This window comes from Hyperolius riggenbachi, chromosome 6, assembly GCF_040937935.1.
Source record: "Hyperolius riggenbachi isolate aHypRig1 chromosome 6, aHypRig1.pri, whole genome shotgun sequence".
Classification (NCBI taxonomy): Eukaryota; Metazoa; Chordata; class Amphibia; order Anura; family Hyperoliidae; genus Hyperolius; species Hyperolius riggenbachi.
Window position 1 is genome coordinate 130,449,052 of NC_090651.1, and position 18,758 is coordinate 130,467,809.

Consider the following 18,758-nt stretch of genomic DNA (forward strand, 5'->3'; position numbering starts at 1 on the left):
GTTCACTTTTTAAACTCAAACTTTAGCTACCACTTTTTATAATCATGTTGTTACTTTGTAGTTTTGTTGATTCTCAACATTTCATGACAGCTTTCTTATAGTTGTCTGTGAGCCACACTGTGGTGGCTGAAGCCCAGCAGGGGTCCTAAGTGTTAGAGCCGACTATTTGTTCTATGAGCTGCAGTCATTACAGTGTTAGGGAGACTTGCCCAGGCACTCTTTACTAAAAAGGTATTGGCTTACTAAAATAGGAAGCACTGAGATTTGAACCCTGGTCTCCTATGTCAGAGGCAGTGCCCTTAAAAAGTACATTCACCAGTACACTATCCAGCCAGTGCAGAAAAAACAGAATTACGTGAAGAGTACTAATTAAAGAGGCACTGTACAAGCATATTATAGAATACATTATTTAGGATACCCACTTTTATTATTTAATTGTCAGAATAATTTATTTGCCAAGTAAGACAGAAGCGTTCCCAGAATTGCTTTTGGCACATACAGCAAACATAAAGGACTTCATGGTTGTACCGTGTAATACTCAATAATAGCAAAGTGCACTGTGCAGTAACACAATACATCAGAGTAAACAAAGTCCACATAGGCGGTACATAAGAAACCAAAAAACAGTGCAGCAGTAACAGGGAAAATGACAAGAAGCAGCGAATAACAGCCATTATTTTCAATACAGTAATTCTGCATTCAAAACCATCACAGTATACAGTACCTATCAAGAAAAAATAAAAACGTTCACTCAACTTTTTACCAGAACAGGGTACTGTGTGAAAAAGGAAAAATCAATATAAAAATACAAGGGGCCATATCCTATTGCTGAACTCACCAGCGCTAAGCACTGGCAAGTTCTTAACTTAGGCGATGGGGGTATCGCCTAATCTTATTAAACTTTAGACCCCCCCCAGGCGAAAAATAACTCGCTTGGGCGATATAATGGATACTTCAGGCAGTTACCTTATATTACATAGAAATGGTAAGATTGGATGAAAAAGATTAGATCATTAGTGGCCACCTTAACACTGTAATTACTGTCCGCATAGGAGCCTGGGCAAAGTATCTTTGAATCTGCAACCGGGGTTCCCCATTGGTCTGCTATCTGAGCCATTTTATTGGTTCAGACAGCGGACCAATGGGGAGCCCCAGCTTCAGATTCAAAGATGCTTTGCCCAGGCTCCTATGCGGACAGTAATTACAGTGTTAGATACACTGTAATTACGCGACGGAATTTGCAGCGAGAGGTGTCGGGTGATCAGTGGCGGTATGTATGTTAACAGGGGTGCCTGGCAGAGCTACGTGGGGGGCTTCTAAGGTATTAAAGGAGACCCCCAGATGCTGCGGCAGAAGAAGGCGGCGGATGTTCGCCGTGTTTGCGCATGTGTGGGGAGTGAGGCCGTGGTACTGAAGGACAGCACCACAGCGTAAACCTCATTTCCCATCGCCCGGTAAAAGGGAGCATCGCTCAGGCTTTCGCCTGAGTAATGCTCCCTAACAATCGGCCATCACGCGAAGGATATGGACAATAGGATTTGCCGGTAATCCTCGCGCGATGGCAAGGTGATAAGTAGCTCACATCTACTAGCTACTTATCACCTTGAATAGGGTATGACCCAAAGTCTGCAGAGCTTCCTAAAGTGTAACTCCAGCCAAGAGCTTTTATTTTAGTGTTAGGTCATTTGGGAGAATGGCCAGAATGTTACTGTTACATTTCAGGACACTTTGGGCCTGATTTACTAATGTTAGAAAGCGTTGAAGAGTCCGTGTGATACAGCAAGCCTGGACTGTAATTATTAACAATTATTTGCAAAGCAGGAGAAAAAGTTTCTTGTGTCATATCAGATCACTGTTATGGTGCCCATACACGGTGCAATAAAAACATCAGATTTTCCAGTTTATTCGACCAAAACGAACGAATTGAATGAAAGTCAAAAATCTTTTTTTTTGTTCAAGAAAAAAGAACAATTATCCAAATTTTTCAATTAAAATCCGATTGGACACGTTGGAAAAATCTTTATGTTCGATCTAAGGAATAATTGAAAGAAATTATCTAATAAAAAAAATGAAAAAATTGTACCATGTATGGACACCATAAGGATTGTGAAATGGAGAGTTAAATGGCATTTGTGCACAGCAACATACTCATGCCAGCAGTAAGAACTTTTTGTTATAAATCCAGGAATACTTTAATTTATTATGAACATTGTGCACTGCATGCACACTTGTATGCATAACTATGACTGCATGACTGCTATTCCACTAATGTGTTAGCAACCCTTACTAAGACCTGATGTGACGGAGATAAAGCTTGCAAACCTTTGCCTTCAAATGGTAAATAACTATAACATAGTTTTGTTGAATTACACAGACTTTACTCCAATCTTCAGTTTTAATAAATCAGAGCCTGTGCTGTGTCTGTGGTGACTGTACAGTCACAACTATGACAAACTGCATGCAACAACTGTCAACTCCAGCAACAAGAGCATAGCTGACAACGCACGTATAGGATGGTGGCCTCCAATTTTGTCAATTGAATTATGTTTTATTAATTATTACTTGATATATTTTTACATTTGCATTTTATTATTTGTTGGACATTGTAAAAATATTACTTGTGTTTTATATTAAGACAGCGGTGTGCCAGGTGGAGAAGGACGCTAACTTTTCTGTAACTGGTCAGTGGAAAGTTACCACAGAATGCAAAGGAGAAAGAAGGACGGCCATCTTTGATGCAGTTTTAGTATGCACCGGTGAATATGCGGATGCTAACATGCCAATGGATACACTTCCAGGTATTATACTGTATATCTGTTTATTCAAATTTCTAAAGCTGCAAATCAGTGTTTAGCAAAGAGCTAAAATAATAAATAATTGAAGCTAGATGGATGTCATGATACAGCATCAATATTTGTTCACTACTGTAAATATACTGTATTTCTAATGGGGCTTTTGAGATGCAATTTACCATAGATGCCGGTAACACAAGTATTGTAATCCACACATACAAAGAAATCAAAACAAACACTGTATATACATGTGGATAAGACCTCACACGTATACGCCGACCCCAACTTTACCCTGAAAAATAGGCCAGGAGCTAATGACCTGCTGATTGGCCAACTTCCTAGTGTGTCACCATCACCCCCAATGCAGAGTGTGTGTACGAGCGTGCTTTAGCATGTACAAGGTAGTCCCCAGTTAACAAACAAGATCGGGACTCTAGATTCATTCTTAACCTGAATGTGTTCTTAAAGAGGAACTCCAGTGAAAATAATGCAATAAAAAAAGTGCTTCATTTTTATAATAATTATGTATACATGATTTAGTCAGTGTTTGCTCATTGTAAAATCTTTCCTCTCCCCGATTTACATTCTGACATTTATTACATGGTGACATTTTTACTGTGGGCAGGTTATGTAGCTGCTGCTAGCTGTTTTGGCTGTTAGAGACAGCTGTAAACAGCTAATTCCTGTCTGTGAACCTTGTTACATTGTAACAAACTGCCAAAAGTACCGCAGTCCCAGAGCTTCTTGTGGGAGGGGTTTCAGCACAAAATCAGTCATACAGCGCCCCCTGATGGTCTGTTTGTGAAAAGCCATATATTTCTCATGTAAAAGGGGGTATCGGCTACTGATTGGGATAAAGTTCAATTCTTGGTTGGAGTTTCTCTTTAAGTCAGAATACTGTGCCATTTCTGTCCACTGTACCTCCTGTGTGCCCCCCTGTGCCTCCAGTGTCCCCTCTGTGTCACCATTGCCCCCTCTACCTGCTGTCACAAGTTGAAAAGCCGTTTATATTTTGAATTTTTTTTATTGATTTTTTTCAAAAACTTTAAGTCCACTTTGAAAAAAAAAACATTTTGACTTGTTCCCACCGAATCTTTACCGTTCGTAAGTCGAGCATTCGTAAGTCGGGGACTGCCTGTATAGCTACCTGGCCTCACTCTGGCTTGCTTCCTATAATGTCCCGTGCACAATGAGCCAAAATCCAAACTGAGCAATGCATGTGGCTACTTTCTTCATACAGGACGCATTTCGAAGCAGTTGTTACCAACAAAGGCTTTTCTTCCAAGTATTAAATACATTTTAGTAAGCATTGTGATTCAAATTTACTAGACAAAACTTAATTTATGAACCTATTTGTTTTGATTTTTTTTTTTTGTTCTACCTGGGTTGTTACCAACATCTGATGTAAATTTCATGTCCCCCTTTAGAAGTAAATGTACTAAGAAAAACAATGATGTTTGATTCTTGGGCATGAGATGAAGGTTAGATTAGTGCTAGTATTCAGCTGAATTACTAGCAGTAGAGTGTTGTACCGCGTTAGCCATCAGTAAAAACAAGAATTCTTGAAGTCAGTATGCAGGAAGACCCAGAGGACGGCAAGGGTCAAAACACTCTGCGTGGGGCTAGAAGAATCCCCAGGTAAGTAAAAATCCAATATTTTATGCTAGTTCAAATGTGCTTTAAGAACTGTAAGGGCCCTTTTCCACTACACAGCTGAATCGCAAAATCGCAAATCGCTAGTGATTTTTAAATTGCTAGGGTTGCTACTTTATCATAGGAATCATGAGAAGTATTTTCCACTATAGCAATTCGATTTGGAAATCGCAAATCGCAATAGCTTTCTAGAGCGATTTTTAGAGTGATAATGCAATGCAAATGAAGAATCACAATTGCAATCGCATAACAGAATTAATGAAAAATCGCAATCAATGGCGTTTGTGATTTGTGACTGCGATTGCTAGTGGAAAAGGGCCCTGATTCAGATTTTTTTTAAAAATGCCCATTAACTTCACTTATGCCCCAGGGGGCGTAGATATGCATAGATGTTTATTTACAGAAGCACTCATGATAACCACACTGATCCCAATCATTTTTGTCAACATCCTGCTGGTCAGTGATTAGTGAATGGACAGCTGTTCCCAAAGCAGATCACAATGCCTATAATAAATGAAAGCTGGCATCAGCAAGATGCCCGCATTCATTCACAAGGTGAAAGTAAAAACAGACACATAGCACTTCCTGTGTACTTTTCACTGTACACAGGAATTAAGTGTGGCAACATCTTGTGGCCAAAAAGTAAGACTACACCCACATACACTATTATACATAAAAATAAATACATTTTAATTAATTTTTAAACCTCTTTCACCCCTACCCCATAGTTACCAAAATAACCCCCCCCCCCCCAAAGAAAAACATAAATAGTTACCTTAGGGACTTTTTAATATGTTATGAGGGTATATTACTGTTAGTTTTGTAAATAAAGGCTTGTAATTATTGGTATAGAATAAATACTAAACAGAAAAAATACACCTTTATTTCCACATAAAATATTATTGCCATACATTATACTATGGACTCAATTTAAATGTTGTAATAACCAGGACAAGTGAGCAAATAAACTTGTGGGTTTTATCTATCATAACACATTTTATTTTAAAATTTATAATGGCTGAAAACTGAGAAATAATGATTTTTCTCTCTTTTTTTTTTTCTTTGCTTATTACCTTTAAAATGCATATACAATAAAATAATTCTTAGCAAAATGTACCACCCAATGAAATCCTAATTTGTGGTGAAAAAACAAACAAACAATATATAGATCATTTCAGTGTGATAAGTAAGGATAAAGTTATTGGCAAATGAATGGGAGAAGCTTGATGTGAAAGGTGCTCTGGTTTTTAAAGGGGTAAAAACCTGTGGGAAGTGTTTAGTGACTCTAAATGCACATGAGAAATATAAACTAAAAATTATAAAACATGATCAGAGGATACCTCCAGTAAAAATTTCAAAGCAAAACTATTTACTATTCCAAAGTTCTATGTGGAAGATATTGTACTGTTGAAGCAAATATATTGCAGCTGATGTTAAGCTCCAGCATCAGAAAAAAGTCTCCCATTGGCACAAGGAAGTTCCTCACCTTGGATCTTTCAAGCCTTTCTAATTAAGTGTAATGGATAAATTCACTGAGCAAGAACAAAGCTCAGGAGCTTAGCTTACTTCAGTTTCAGATACACTACCATCTCCTGAAATTTCTAGAACCACTGAACATTTAGATGTGCAGTTTACACCAAACATAACCTTTCATTGTGTTGGAGTATCATACATGTCACTTTAATGTTTTACTTCTGTAAAATAAATGTAATATATTGTTTGTTTCTAAAAAGGAATTCGGATTTTCAAGGGTAGTGTTCGACATGCCAAAGAATACAAGACCCCAATAGGTTATGATGATAAAAGAGTGCTGATTGTTGGAATGGGAAACACTGGAGTTGATATTTCAACTGACCTTTGTACAAGAGCCTCACAGGTATATATCAGTCACATTGTAATTTTTGGAAATAGGATTAAATATTTTCTAAATTGTTGCTGTATCTGTAGCTTGAAATGTTTCACTGTTACAGATGAAAGAGAATTATAATTACTGCTTTTGTTCAGCTCAACTTTTACAGTTTTTTGAACAGGATCCTGCTGTTTTCCAATTGGAATTAAACAATTTTTCACATTTTCTTATGCGCCAAATAGGGATGGTCGGAAATGCCAATTTCCGATTACGCGGTAATTCTGCATTCCGCCATTGCCAAATACCGATTCCGCTTTCCGCTACCAATTTCCGCATTCCAATGCAGAATTTCCGCCGGAAATCACGGAAATTCCGCCCGACTTTAACATCGATTTTCTCAAACTAGAAGGACTTTTTGAAAACTTTTTTTTGCATCTTGTTTAGAAGATTCTGCTTTATAAACCCTGAAAATTTGGTGTTTCTAGCACGTACGGGGGCTTTGCTATTAACCGTTAAAGTCGGCGGATTTTTCCTCTAATGTAAATGCAGAAAATAGGCAGAAGCAGATTTTCAGCATTTTACATTACAGTAAAAATCCGCCGACTTTAGCGGTTAATAGCAAAGCCCCCTTAAGTCCTAGAAACACTAAATTTTCAGGGTGGATTAAACAGAATCTTCTGAACAAGATGCAAAAAAAAGTTTTCAAAAAGACCTTATAGTTTTTGAGAAAATCAATGTTAAAGTCGGGCGGAATTTCCGCGATTTGATTTCCGGCGGAAATCCGCCTAACGCACTTGCATTACCGATTTCCGAATTCAGATGCGGAAATGCAATTTCCGATCGGAATTTCGGAAATTGCATTTCCGCGGAATCCGAATGAGCATCCCTAGCGCCAAACAAGCTCCTTGTGTGCCGGTCTGCTATGACCCCTGAAAATGCTGACCGGGTGGTCAAGGTTTGTCCTTCACAATTATGCCTGAGAAAAGGAAGGCTTTCATTCAGAGGAAATGTTACAGGGGCAAGAGGCGCCCCTGTGTAGGTGTAAACTACCAATTTTGGAGTTAAGAAGGAACAGTATTACCTCGATATGGAGGTTAAATAATAATTTATTGGACACTACCAAACAAAGCATTTGTCGGCTTTCACCCACTTCTTCAGGTTAATAACAATGTGTCTTTAATCTCTGTAGCACAGGTAAGGAGAAACGCGTTATTTCTGGTGTCCAATAAATGATTGTTTACCCTCCATATTGAGGTAAGACTGTTCCTTATGAACTACCAAATTGGTAGCTTATGCTCACACTGGGGTGCCTCCTCCCACCCTGTCTAGTCCCCTTGTAATGATTAACACTGCAACAGTTATCCAATGGTTCCAGTGGGCCTTTTCGATTGGAGTGTGACCCAAGTCCGGAAGAGGACTTTGAATCCTAGTGGAGATAGTTTTCTCCACATGCTCTAAACAGTGGTTGCCTAAAACCAACTGGTGTTTGTAAATAGTATTGTTGAGGATTTAATTTCCCTTTTGTGAAAATACTACACTATTGGTGCTTCTGATCTGTTTCTATGTTTTTTTATTTCATTCCGGTCACTGGAGTTCCACGCTGACCTCATCATACTGGACACCCCCTTACTATTCAGAGGAAATGGCAGAGGACACCTGGATGGTGCCTGGTGTCTATTTGTCAGGCACACTTTAAGGGAAGCCTGTTAAAAACCATGCACGCCCTTCTCCTACCTGTTGGTGGCAGTATTGGCATGGACTACCCGGGATTTGTGTTGTGCCGCCAGCAGAGGGCTCTGCAGAGCCCTACAATTCTGCAATTCACCAGATGCATTTTGTTTATCACATGGAATATTTAAGGACTGCCTTCTACTCCAGCCAGTGGACAGAACTTCTGTCACAAATCTGAACAGAGGAACAGGGGTTGACCACAATTTGCAGCAATACCGATACTGAGACCAATGAATAAGGTGCAAATAAAAGTTTTATTGCAACCAGATAGTGCATACAACTGACAATGCAAATATGATGCAACCACATGCCCAGCACGCTATGTACAGACAACCCAGGAATAGAGGGACACAAATATATATAACAGCCTGACTAATCTATCTAGCTAAGTACACCACAATATATACAGACATTTAAAGAGAACCCGAGGTGTGTTTAAAGAATGTTATCTGCATACAGAGGCCGGATCTGCTTATACAGCCCAGTCTCTGTTGCTATCCCAAACCCCACTAAGGTCCCCCTGCACTCTGCAATCCCTCATAAATCACAGCCGTGCTGTGAGGCTGTGTTTACATCTGTAGTGTCAGTCTCAGATGCTCCCCCGCCTCCTGCATAGCTCCAGTCCCTGCCCCCGTCCCTTCCCTCCAATCAGCAGGGAGGGAAGGGATGCAGGCGGGGACTGGAGTTCTGCAGGAGGCGGGGAGAGCAGCAGACTGACACTATAGAGATAAACACAGCGAGCTCTGACAAGCTGTTTGTCAGCAGCGTGGCTGTGATTTATGAGGGATTGCAGAGTGCAGGGGGACCTTTAGGGGGTTTGGGATAGCAACAGAGGCTGGGCTGTATAGGCAGATCCAGCCTCTGTATGCAGATAATATTCTTCAAATCCACCTCGGGTTCTCTTTAAAACATGCAAATATATACAATCAGCATGGTATCAAAAGATAAAGAGATAGATAAAGAAAGGCAATAGATTAAATGTCCAGAGTGGTAATATAAGGGTTATGCCCGCTTCATACTGACAGACTAAACACCGCATTTACCGAGATTGAGCGCTAACAGGTCTGTAAGGCCATTAGGTGTGTGTGGTGCTGCATGTTGGCTCAATTTAACAGACCAGGGTGCTACAAGTTTCACCAGACTGGCTCAGTGTGCATTCTAATTTTTTTGGGGGTCGGCCTATTTGTTAACTTCACCATGCTAACTAGTTACACAACCATGCAGCCATGTGCGATTGGGTGGTAACAGGTCTGTAAGGTCCTTAGGTGTGCAGGTGCTGCATGCGCGCTCAATTGAACGGACCAGCTTGGGCATTGTTATTTATTCAAAAGATATTTATATTTTAGAAAAAAAAATTGTTAATGTAATTTACAATTTTTTTTTAAATTTGTGCGTGCTGCTCAAGTAAACAGACCTGCGTGGCGTCGCGTGTAGAGATGTGTGCAATCAGTTTGGCAGCAAACCGTTATGGGCAGCCTGGCTCTGTACTACTTCCGGGTCATTAGGTCCTTCAGTAGTACGCAGGCGCTGGACCGGCAGAGCGCATCCTTGATCTCGTGCCTGTGGCTAAAGATGGCCTGAACAATTTGCACACGAACTTATTCGCGCTCGTGCCGAATCGCGCACTTTTATGCGAGTTCGACCCGCCCCTATACGACATCATTGGGCTAAACTTTGACCCTCTACATCGCAGTCAACAGACACATGACAGCCTCTGCAAACACTTCTGCAGAAATTACCTGTGTTAATAAAGTTCAACTCCTGTCTGATCCAGCAGATGCCAATAGATGCATTACATTATCTTCTGAGTCCCAGCAATCCTGCCTGGAGACCTCAGAACCCCAGCATCTGAATCTCCCAATTTTACAAATGAATGGTGATTCAGATGCGCAAACATTGTGTCTTGATCTTCCTGTTTCTACACCTCGCTCTAGTTTCGTGAATAGCTCAGAGCATCTGCTATGTGAACCTGAAATCGCAGAATTATTACCTTGTTCAGAAAATGTTCTAGTAAATTTGCCCTGTATCGTGAATAGCTCAGAGCATCTGCTATGTAAACCTGAAATCGCAGAATTATTACCTTGTTCAGAAAATGTTCCAGTAAATTTGCCCTGTATCGTGAATAGCTCAGAGCATCTGCTATGTGAACCTGAAATCGCAGAATTATTACCTTGTTCAGAAAATGTTCCAGTAAATTTGCCCTGTACCATGAATTGTGCAGTAGATCTCTCCTATGAAGCTCAGGTCACAGAATCCTTATGCTGTCCAGCAGGTGCTTCCATGGTTTTGCCCTGAAATATGGACTGTTCAGTGATCCTGTCCAGTGAAGCTGGAGTCGCAGAGTCCTATGCTTCACCCAGTACTTTGGATACTTCAAACCCTCTAGCAGAAGACTCTGAGGCACTGCTTACCTCAGTGGGTGTTGCAGCAATATTCACTTGTTTAGCAGCTGTCTTAGAATTATAGTCCACTCTAAATAAACTTGATGAATCTTTGTCTGATGAAGCAGAAGTCATTGAAATATTGTCCTCGTCAGCAAGTGTCTTCGATACCTTGCCCTGTACACAGTCTGTTTTAACCAATGTTGTTGAGTCCCTCTCCAGTGTTGTAACAGCCGAGGAACTCCAGCCCTGTCCTCTGAATGTTTCAGAAGTCTTGCCCTGTAACATGGATAATTCTGATTCTCTGGTCACAATAACAGAAGTCTCAGAATTTCAGTCTGATTTAGTAAGTGTTCCTGAAAACCTGCCTGGTATCTTGGAAAATTCTGATTCTCTGGCCGGTGTGGCAGAGATTTCGGAGTTCCCTTCCTGTCCAGGGAATTCCTCAGATTTTCCCAGTTCAGTGGGGGATGCTGTAATATTGACTTGTTTTGCAGCTACTTTGGAGCCCCAATCCCAGGTACTAGATGAGTCTCTGTCCAGTCCAGAGGAAGTTGTGGAATCCCTATCTAGCTCAGTTCATACATCAGAAGACTTGTCCTGTCTTGTTTATGCCCCTGAACCTGATTTGTTAATAACCTTGCTAGAATCAGCGACATCCAAGTCTGTTCCTGCATTCTTTAGTGAGAGTCCTGTGCTTGTGAAGTCTAGTCATGATGAATTTTTGTCCAGTCCTGGTTTCGGTCCTATCTTGGCTGGCCCTGAGGTTCACAGTTCCTTGACATGCCCAGAGGTTTCTCTTGTGCCGGCGTGCCCAGATGTGCTTTGTGTGCCAGAATGCCCAAGTGTGTCTAAGGTGTTAGCGTACTCAGGTGCTTCCTTAGGGGAGACATGTTCTGATGTTGCCAGTCTGCCTGCATGCCCAGAGATGGTTCTGGTCCCTGAAAGCCCTGATCTTGATGTTTGTCCTTGTAACCCTGACTCGGGAATTGCCATAGGTTCCATGGGGATTCTTGATAGTTCTCCATGTGAGCCTAAAGGGCGTTCTGACCTTTTGGGATCTCTTTGGAGCTTTAAAGTGTTCTGGGAGATCTCTGAGGAAGCTTGTCCTGGTACCTTGGACTGGTTCAACAGTGGGTTTTGTGTTGGTAAAGACAGTTCCGGTGGGCATTGCAAAGGCTTTGGCATTTTTGGACGGTCCCTGGAAGGCAGTGGGTATCGCTCAGAGAGCTTCGGGGGGCTTTCTTCTGGAAATCATGGTTCTGATGGGTGTCAAACTGAGACTTGTAGTACTGATGGGCATGGTTCTGTAGGTTCTGGTTCTGATGGGTCCAGTCTTGTGATGACTGATTCTGGAATTTGGTCTTTCCGGGCTGTCCCGGTCATCATGAATTATCAGTTAGGTTGTCTCCTTGGGAATGTCAGTTTTGAGAGGCGTCTGGTATCCGCCTTTTTAAGGGGGAGGTACTGTCATGATCGCTGCTGCAGCAGGTGCTGCTGGCAGTAGTAGTGCTGTAGCTCAGGCAGTTCTGATCTCTTTCCATTTCCATTTTTTGTCTGCCTTTCCCTGCTGTCAGCTTGTGACTGATTATCATTCACCTGTGTGGGAATCTGCATGTCTGCTCCCATTGGATGACCTCAGTATAAAGATCTGCTTCCTGCAGGACTCCTCGGGTTATCATAGCTTCAGTTTAAGCCTGTCTTGCTGTTGCTTCAGCCCCCGATCGTGTTTCTTGTTCTAAAGATACTTTGCTGGTCTTTGCATCATATATTGGTTCATTGCCAATATATATGCATACCAGCACGTTTATTATTTTCCTTGTATTCGTGTTACGTTGATACATCAGTGTCGCTGATGTATACGTACACGAACTGTTTATATCCTGTGTGCAGTTAGTCAGCTTTCCAGCACGTTTTGGTAGTTTGCGCGTATCGTGATCACCCGTGCTGAGTTAGTTATCCTGCTCCTGGTTCTGTTTGTGGATTGCGTTCATCTCTGCGAAGAGATAACGAATCCTTCTGAATCCTGTTCTGTTACCGTTTGTGGATTGCGTTCATCTCTGCGAAGAGATAGCTAATCCTTCTGAGTCCTGTTCCCTGTATTACTCCAGTCCTAGTCAGTGTTCCTGCTTATGTCATATATCGGTTCATTGCCGATATATACATATGTTAGTCAGACGTTACAAATAGTTTCATTGATAGCTGTAATTGTAATACGCTAGGAAAACATACTTATTGTATATTTGTCTGTTACGTTCATCTATCTTGATCCTGCTATTTCCTGACTATCCTGTCCTGTCTTTGTGAGGTACGCCATCGCTGCAACGCATTGGCTGCCTCATTCCAGTCTGTCTTGCTGTGGACGCTTGCTGTCACCAAGTAGCGGCTAGCTAGCAAGCGTTCATTCTGTCTACCTGTCCTGATCTCCTCTGTTTTGGTTTATGCGCTCAGCGCTACCTTGCACTGAGACGTTATCGCAAAAGTATTGTTTGTGGCTGTCGGATCTGCACCGGCTCTGTGCGCCACAATCTCCTATTGGAGTCAGTCCTCCCCTCCACTATACTAGGGATAGCCTGTTTCCGTGTGCTAGTGTGTGTACCTTCTTCACGTCAGCTCATGCGCTGCATGCTGACTGTGGAGAATACACCACCAAGTCTTACAGTTATACCAGCAGTCACTGCAACCTTTTCACTGCACCTGTGTGACTGACTGCACATTGTTATATCAGCAGCAGTCGCTGCAACCTTTTCAGTGCACCTGTGTGAATGCACATTGTTATACCAGCAGTCACTGCATACCTTTTGTCACGCTTGGTATAAGACGTGTGCACAGAAGATCAGATTATTCGTAGTCAAAACATAAGCTAGGGTCATATACGAGATATCAGATAGCTGCGGTACAAAGGGCTGAGACAAAGTCTAGGTCGTTAAACAGGCTAGGATCATACATGGGTGGTCAGATGGCTGAGGTACAATACGCTGAGACAGAGTCATGGTCAAGGAGTAGCAAAAGGGTCATACACAGTAAATCAGGAAATTGACAAACTCTAGTCTAAAGGATAGATGTATATCGCAAACACTGCATATATGTAGCGTGACAGAGTGCCCAGCACCAGCGTACTGATTACTATCACGGGCCGTGAGCAACTGAATGAAGAGAGCTTATAAACAGGTGGAAAGATCACAGACCAGCCCAGAGAAGGAACTGGCCAATCAGCACACAGGATCATCTCTCCCTAAGTGTCAGCTGATCTAAGCTATCAACTGACACCATGATTGCCGACGTCGGAGAGTATAAGAGCGGCTCTGAGCCGCGCGTGCCCGCCCACCCAGGAACACAGAAGGGATGCCCACTCTCGTTCACCGCCGCAGGGATGCTGGGGATGCCGCCAAAGGGAATTGGAGGAGGAAGCTCGTGGCCGCGCTCCGTCATCAGAGCCGCCCGAGCCAGCACTGGAACCGCTGACCGGTGAGTCCTTACACCTTTCACTGCACCTGTGTGACTGCACATTGCATTATACCAGTCGGTGCATACCTTTCACTTCATCCCCCCCCAATATGGACAAAACTACAGGCAGAGCCAGAGGCAGGCCACCTGGCAGGTCTGGTCGAGGTCGTGCTGTCGTGATTTTGTGCAGCCCTCGACCAAAGTACAGTGTTCAGAAGAAGGCACGTGCCATCATATTGTCAGGACGTAGTTGACTATTTAACACAAAACGCCTCATCTTCCTCAGCTTCTCTACGGAAGCGTGACATATCTTCCTCCTCCTGCTCTGATTCTGGAACCCCACTTAACACTCCGTTGGCAGCCATCACCAAGGTGCCATCATTCCAGGGCTCAGCGGTGTGGAAATTTTTTTGTGTCTGCCGCAGATGAGAGCGATGCCATCTGTACTCTCTGCCACCGAAAATTGAGCCGTGGAAAGACCAAGACCCCCATAGGGACAACTATCTTACGAAGGCACATGATTACAAAGCACAAACTGCAATGGGATGACCACCTGAGGAAAAGCAGCACACAAAAGCAAAGCCACACACCGCAGTGGAAGATACCATGCCGCAATTATTTCTCAAAAAAGACGATACCCAAACTGTATCGTGATGTTGAAAGGCAAGTGGTGTCATCTCTGGCCGAAGACATTCCCCACACACACAGCATCTCTGCCTGCACGCCGTGTGACTGCCTGCCCCAAGAGTAAGTCGGTCCCCACATAGCAACTTTGCTTGCAGGCCGCTAGACTGCCTTCTCCTCCACCACCAACAGGGTCCAGGACTTCAGGTGGATTCCTGAATTTTTAAGGCCGCTGCTAGCAGTGGCCGCTATAATAATTTTTCCGGTGCGTGTACATGCCTGCCTAATTTGTCTGGCTGCACTGCGGCTTAAACAACAAAACAAAAGACATGTAAATGTGCCAATTCCCCTTCATGATCGTTACATTGCCGCAGTGAAGGGGCTTGCGTATCACAATGAAGCAATGACTGGCTATATGAGTGTGTTGGGGGGGGGCACACCCAAGCTAATAAGGTTGTTGCTTCATTGTGGACAGACCAAATTCGATCAGCGTGACACTGTCACTGTTGTTCTGTCATTGAGCTACCTCAGCCCGGCCATATGGTCTTGAAAACCGCCATCGCCTGCACTCTCGCCATGGTGTGCACCAGACCAGTCCAGCACGGCTGTCACTACACAAACAGCTATTTGCGGTGCGTTACACAGTGAGTTAAGTCTGTCAGTGTGAAGCAGTGCACTTATTACACTACGGGCTCGAATCACAAAAGAGTGCTAAGGGTGCTAACTCAAGTTTTGGGCGTGCTAACTAGGGTGCTAAGCAGTTAGCACGCCCAAAGCTTTTATTGATCGCACGCACGGTTTAGCCGTGCATGCGAAATGGTGCACCGCGTGCACCTAAAATGGCGCACTGTGCAACATTTTGGGCGCACCTGGGGGAAACGTTTTAGGTGCACCCAGCGCGATGGTTTAATCACACCCGGTATGACGTTTTGCGTGCACCGTGCAGCGCTAAACTTTGCGCGCGCTACTTTAGCACGCAAAACTTTGATTGCCCTAAAGAGCTTTAGGCGTGCTAAGGGGCTTTTAGGTGTGCTAACTAAGTTACCATCCTTTTCTGAATCAAGCCCAACCTGATTGATGTATACACATGCAAGATATTTTAAAGCACTTTAGGTCTCCAATTTAGCAGTAAAATGTGATTTCTGCCCTTAAAACCCTGCTGTGTGTCAAATCCGGATTTTTCCCCGGGACTTTTGGGGTGTATCCCACTCCGCCATGCCCCACTGCTGGGGTTAGACCCCTTGAAACATGTTTTCCATCACTTTTGTGGCCAGAAACAGTGTTTGTAGTTTTGAAAATTCGCCTGCCCATTGAAGTCTATTGAGGATCACGAAGTTCGCCGGTTCGCAAACTTTTTTCGCATGTTTGAGGTTCGCGAACCTAAAATCTGAGGTTTGAGCCAACTCTACCTGTTGCCGGACATGCTCTGTGCATGTGTATGATGTCACGATGTGACGTCACGCTCGTGCCGAGCGTGCTCGGCCACAGGTGCGCAATCATGGATGCACTCTGCCGGGCCAGCGCCTGCGTACTACTGAGGGACCTAGCGACCCGGAAGTAGTACAGAGCCAGGCTGCCCATAACTGTTCGCGAACAGTTTGAAAACATCTCTAGTGGAGGGGTACAAGGGAAAGTCTCTGGATTATCCAGAGGCTTCCCTCTACTTAGGTAAGTATCCAGTAGGGGCACTTTTTTCCTTTCAGGCACACTTTAAGACAAATTTATGGATTACTTTAGTTCTCTGGAAATTGGACTCAAGTGATAAAACAGCCTAATTTAAATATTTATTTTTCGCCTATTTTTTTTTACTACTTTTTTCAATGTTGTCCACTGCAAACTGAACTTATGTCAGACTCACATCTGTTTGACATAGAACCTGACTGCTGTAGACAAGCCATTATTTATTTCTTGCAGCAGGCAGCTCCTGTGTCAGACTGGGAAACGGGAGACACCAAGAAATGTATAAAATATTTCAAACAATATAAAAGTGGAGGTAATTGTGGTAAGTGCCTGTTTCCACTACACGTGGATTCTGGATGCAGAAAAACTGACTCCAATGGATGCCTATGGGCCTGCTTCCACTAAACACGACTTTTTAAATGCAGATTTCCCATAGGCATTCATTGGAGTCAGTTTTCTGCATCCAGAATCCGCGTGTAGTGGAAATAGGCCCTAACAGAAGGGTTCATATCAATTTCCAGCACTAGAGATGGCTTGAGCCTTCGATTTTTGGTTCGCAAACCTCGAACTCGAACTTCCGAAAACGTTTGCGAACCTGCAAATATTTCGAACTGCAATAGACTTCAATGGGCAGGCGAACTTGAAAAACAACAAACACTGTTTCTGGCCACAAAAGTGATGGAAAAGATGTTTCAAGGGGTCTAACACCTGGAGGGGGGCATGGCGGAGTGGGATACATGGCAAAAGTCCCCCTGGAAAATTACGGATTTGACGCACAGCAGGGTTATAATCCCTAAAAGGAAGAAATCACATTGCATTGCTAAATTGGAAGCCTAAAGTGCTTGAAAACATCTTGCATGTGTATACATGGATCAGCAGTTAGTGTAAGTATTGTACTGCTTCACACTGAAAGACCAGACTCACTGTGTAACACACCGCAAACAGCTGTTTGTGTAGTGGTGGCCGTGCTGGACTGGTGTGCACCATGGCGAGAGTGCAGGTGATAGCGGTTTTCAAGAAAATATGGTCGGGCTGAGGTAGCTCAATGACAGAACAGCAGTGACTGTCCAGCTGATCGAATTTGGTCTGTCTGCAATGAGACATCAACCTTATTATCTTGGGTGTGCCCCCCCCCAACACACTCATATAGGTCATTGCTTCATTGTGATACGCAAGCCCCTTCACCACGGCAAGGTATCGATCACGAAGGGGAATTGACACATGTACATGCCTTTTGTTTTGTTGCTGCAGCCGCAGTGCAGCCAGAAAAATTAGGCATGTACACGCACCAGAAAAATTATTATGTTTGGAAGCAGCAGCCGCTGCTAGCAGCAGTGGCCATAAAAATTCAGGAAACCACCTGGAGTCCTGGACCCTGTTGGTGGTGGCGGAGAAGGCAGTCAAGCAGTCTGCAGGCGGAGATACTGTGTGGGGACTGACTTAGTCTTGGGGAAGGCAGTAGCCCTCCGGGATCCATGCCTAATTCATTTTGATAAAGGTGAGGTACTGAACACATTTTTTTTTACCTGACTGTTGGTGGTATAATACAATTGTGCAGTCACACAGGTGCAGGGAAAAGGTATACAGTGACTTCTGGTGGTATAATACAATGTGCAGTTACACAGGTGCAGTGAAAAGGTATTCACTGACTGCTGCTATAGTACAATTGTGCAGTCACACAGGTGCAGGGAAAAGGTATGCACTGACTGCTGCTATAATACAATTGTGCAGGGAAAAGGTATGCAGTGACTGCTGCTATAATACAACTGTGCAGTCACACAGGTGCAGGGAAAAGGTATGCACTGACTAGTGGTGGTATTGTATAATGCAAAGTGCAGTTACACAGAGGAGGTGAAAGGTATGCACTGAATGTGCTGGGCCTGGCACAGTACAGCAATTAGCAAGGGCCAGCTGCGACAGACAGGGCTGTATATGCGGTGTCAGTGGCACACACACAAAAAACACATCAGAAGAACATTAGCTCTCAAAAGAGCTGTTTTGGGGTGCTTTTCATCAACCAATATCAGCAAGGAGCAAGCTAACAGACCTCCTAACTATTGCTTTCCCTATCTCTCCAATGTCACTCCCTTCTCTCACTAATACAGTAGCACACAGAGTGAAAACATGGCTGACGCTGCTGCTAATGATGGGCGAACAGCGTTCGCCACTGTTCGGGGTCGCCCGGATTTTGGCCTGTTCGGGTTCGGTTTGGCACCCCCCGAACACCTAATGGTGTTCGGGAGGGTGCTCGGGCACGCTGCCCGAACCTGAACAGGCCTTCTTTGTTCGGCCGAACACAGCCGTGTCCGGCCGAACATAGCCCCCTATAGGGTCCCAGCATAAAGGGAGAGCATGCCCCGAGCGTGGGGGGGGGGGGTCGGAAATGCCCCCCACCCCTCCCCGCTAAGCTCTCCCTTCTGCCGGTACCCTATGATTAAATTTAAGTGCCCAAAAGTACCTGAGGAGGAGGAGGGCAGGAAGAGGGAAGCCGGAGTTCTTGGGCACTAGTACCATCTGGTGCTTCCGCCCTCTCTTGACGCACTTCCTGTTTACATTTGAAGTCGCGTCAAGAGTGCACAGAAGTACCGCGATGACGCGTAC

The 18,758-nt window shown here is 43.7% G+C and overlaps 1 protein-coding gene across 2 annotated transcripts in view; it reads left to right on the forward strand.

The window, feature by feature from the left end:
* Positions 1–18,758, forward strand: part of LOC137521109 (dimethylaniline monooxygenase [N-oxide-forming] 2-like) — an 88,932-nt gene that overhangs the window by 30,261 nt on the left and 39,913 nt on the right. For both annotated transcript variants that reach the window (XM_068239913.1, XM_068239914.1), the window contains exons 4-5: positions 2,636–2,798; positions 6,179–6,321. In XM_068239913.1, the coding sequence (XP_068096014.1) occupies positions 2,636–2,798; positions 6,179–6,321 (306 nt within the window). The remainder of the gene's footprint in view (positions 1–2,635; positions 2,799–6,178; positions 6,322–18,758) is intronic.